This window comes from Lactuca virosa, chromosome 5 (genome assembly GCF_052849685.1).
Source record: "Lactuca virosa cultivar CGN04683 chromosome 5, Lactuca_virosa_CGN04683_v6, whole genome shotgun sequence".
NCBI classification, from domain to species: domain Eukaryota; kingdom Viridiplantae; phylum Streptophyta; class Magnoliopsida; order Asterales; family Asteraceae; genus Lactuca; species Lactuca virosa.
In genome coordinates, this window is record NC_136430.1 from 318,324,751 (window position 1) to 318,326,327 (window position 1,577).

Genomic DNA, 1,577 nt, shown 5'->3' on the forward strand with positions numbered 1-1,577 from the left:
CCATTTACACTGCTTTCTTCGTAACGCTTAACGATAAGTGCAGCGCTGAAAACAAGCTCATCGGTGAGATCTTCATCACTTTCTTCACCCTGATATGAAATATCTGAGTCGCTGATGGTCTTCCTTGCTTCCTTTCGAGACACCAGGGCAACAGACTTACCCTTTCTTGAGTCCTTCATGATTTCCTTATGGATAGCTTTGGTCTCTTCGTAATTTCGCAGATTACCGAAGAGGAAAATTCATATCCATGGTATCGATCTTTTCACCATTCTTAAGAGCATCAGGCTGATTTTCCCAGCTTTTCCCAATAGAATCGATAAAATTCAAAACCAACTGAGATGAGTGCTTGACGATTCCCATCCTGCGCATATCATTAACTAAGCAGTTAAACCTATTACAGGTTTGGGTAAGAGACTCACCTTGTTGAGCTAAGAAATGCTCGTATCTCCGATTAAGGTTATTGATGGTTATAGCCGGGACTTCCATGGTGCCTTCATAAGCCACTGTCAGCGTATCCATCATCTCTTGTGTTGGGTCACACCTTTGTACGAGATGATACACGTGGTAGGGAACAGAGTTTCCAATAGCATCCATGGCTTTCACATCAAGACTGAGAAGTCTCTTGTCATCGTCATCATAACTCATTTCTGGCTTTTGCTTCAGGGAGGCTAATGGGAGCGTTTTTAACCATGGTTTGGTACATAGGAATAAGGGGACCTTTTTCAACAATATTTCTCACCTCATAGTCAATGGTTTCAAGAACAACCATTTCCTTCGTTCTACATAGTGAAATTATGTTCATCAAAGGGAGGAATTTTGTTGAGACCAAAGGATTTGGGATTCGACATGAGTACTTGAGTGTATCACAAACCCGCTCTCATACCAATTGAAGGTTTATATCGATCGGATACACTTCAAGTATGAATAAAAAACGTAAAACTAATCTAAGCAAAATAATAAACATAAAGTAAATAACACAGAAGTTCTCCAAATTGTTCTTTCACCAAGAAAGAGTTTTGTCTTCACCAAGAAGACGGGTTTGTCACAAAGACGACTGACACAAAGCCACGACCACAAAATTAAGGTTTTCCCTAATGTTGTATATATACTAATCTATACAGGTATATCCCTTGATTGAAGGGATTGCATCTAATCTATAATAAGAACTGATCTTATCACAAAGATACCAGATCTGTGATATATTATATACTTATATATATCATTACCTAATATACAAAAGAATACAATCGGATAACTGAATTGTAAGATGACGCTTATAAGCTTGATACGTTGGTGCTATACATGTAGTAGACGCTGACGTTGATCTATCAGCGTGTCGTGTGTTTGACTCATTAGATCATAAGGTGTGACCTTAAAGTTCCAATGGGACTCAGACACAATATATTTTTCAACCTATCTGGAGAATCCGTTGATCAGATAAAGTATATGGAATGATTGAATCACTGATTTACCTCACTTCATTTCGCACTGACATCATGTTCTCAACTTTCCTGTGTGCCAAGTTCCAAGCTAATCCGAAAATGTCTCACCTCCTGGCTATGAAGCAAATTTTCCGA

At 38.7% G+C, this 1,577-nt stretch overlaps 1 protein-coding gene across 1 annotated transcript; it reads right to left on the reverse strand.

The window, feature by feature from the left end:
- Positions 1-222: 222 nt before the first annotated feature.
- Positions 223-645, reverse strand: LOC145113121 (uncharacterized). Its single transcript, XM_079049247.1, has one exon. It carries the CDS (start codon positions 643-645, stop codon positions 223-225), a length of 423 nt encoding a protein of 140 aa, XP_078905373.1.
- Positions 646-1,577: the final 932 nt, after the last annotated feature.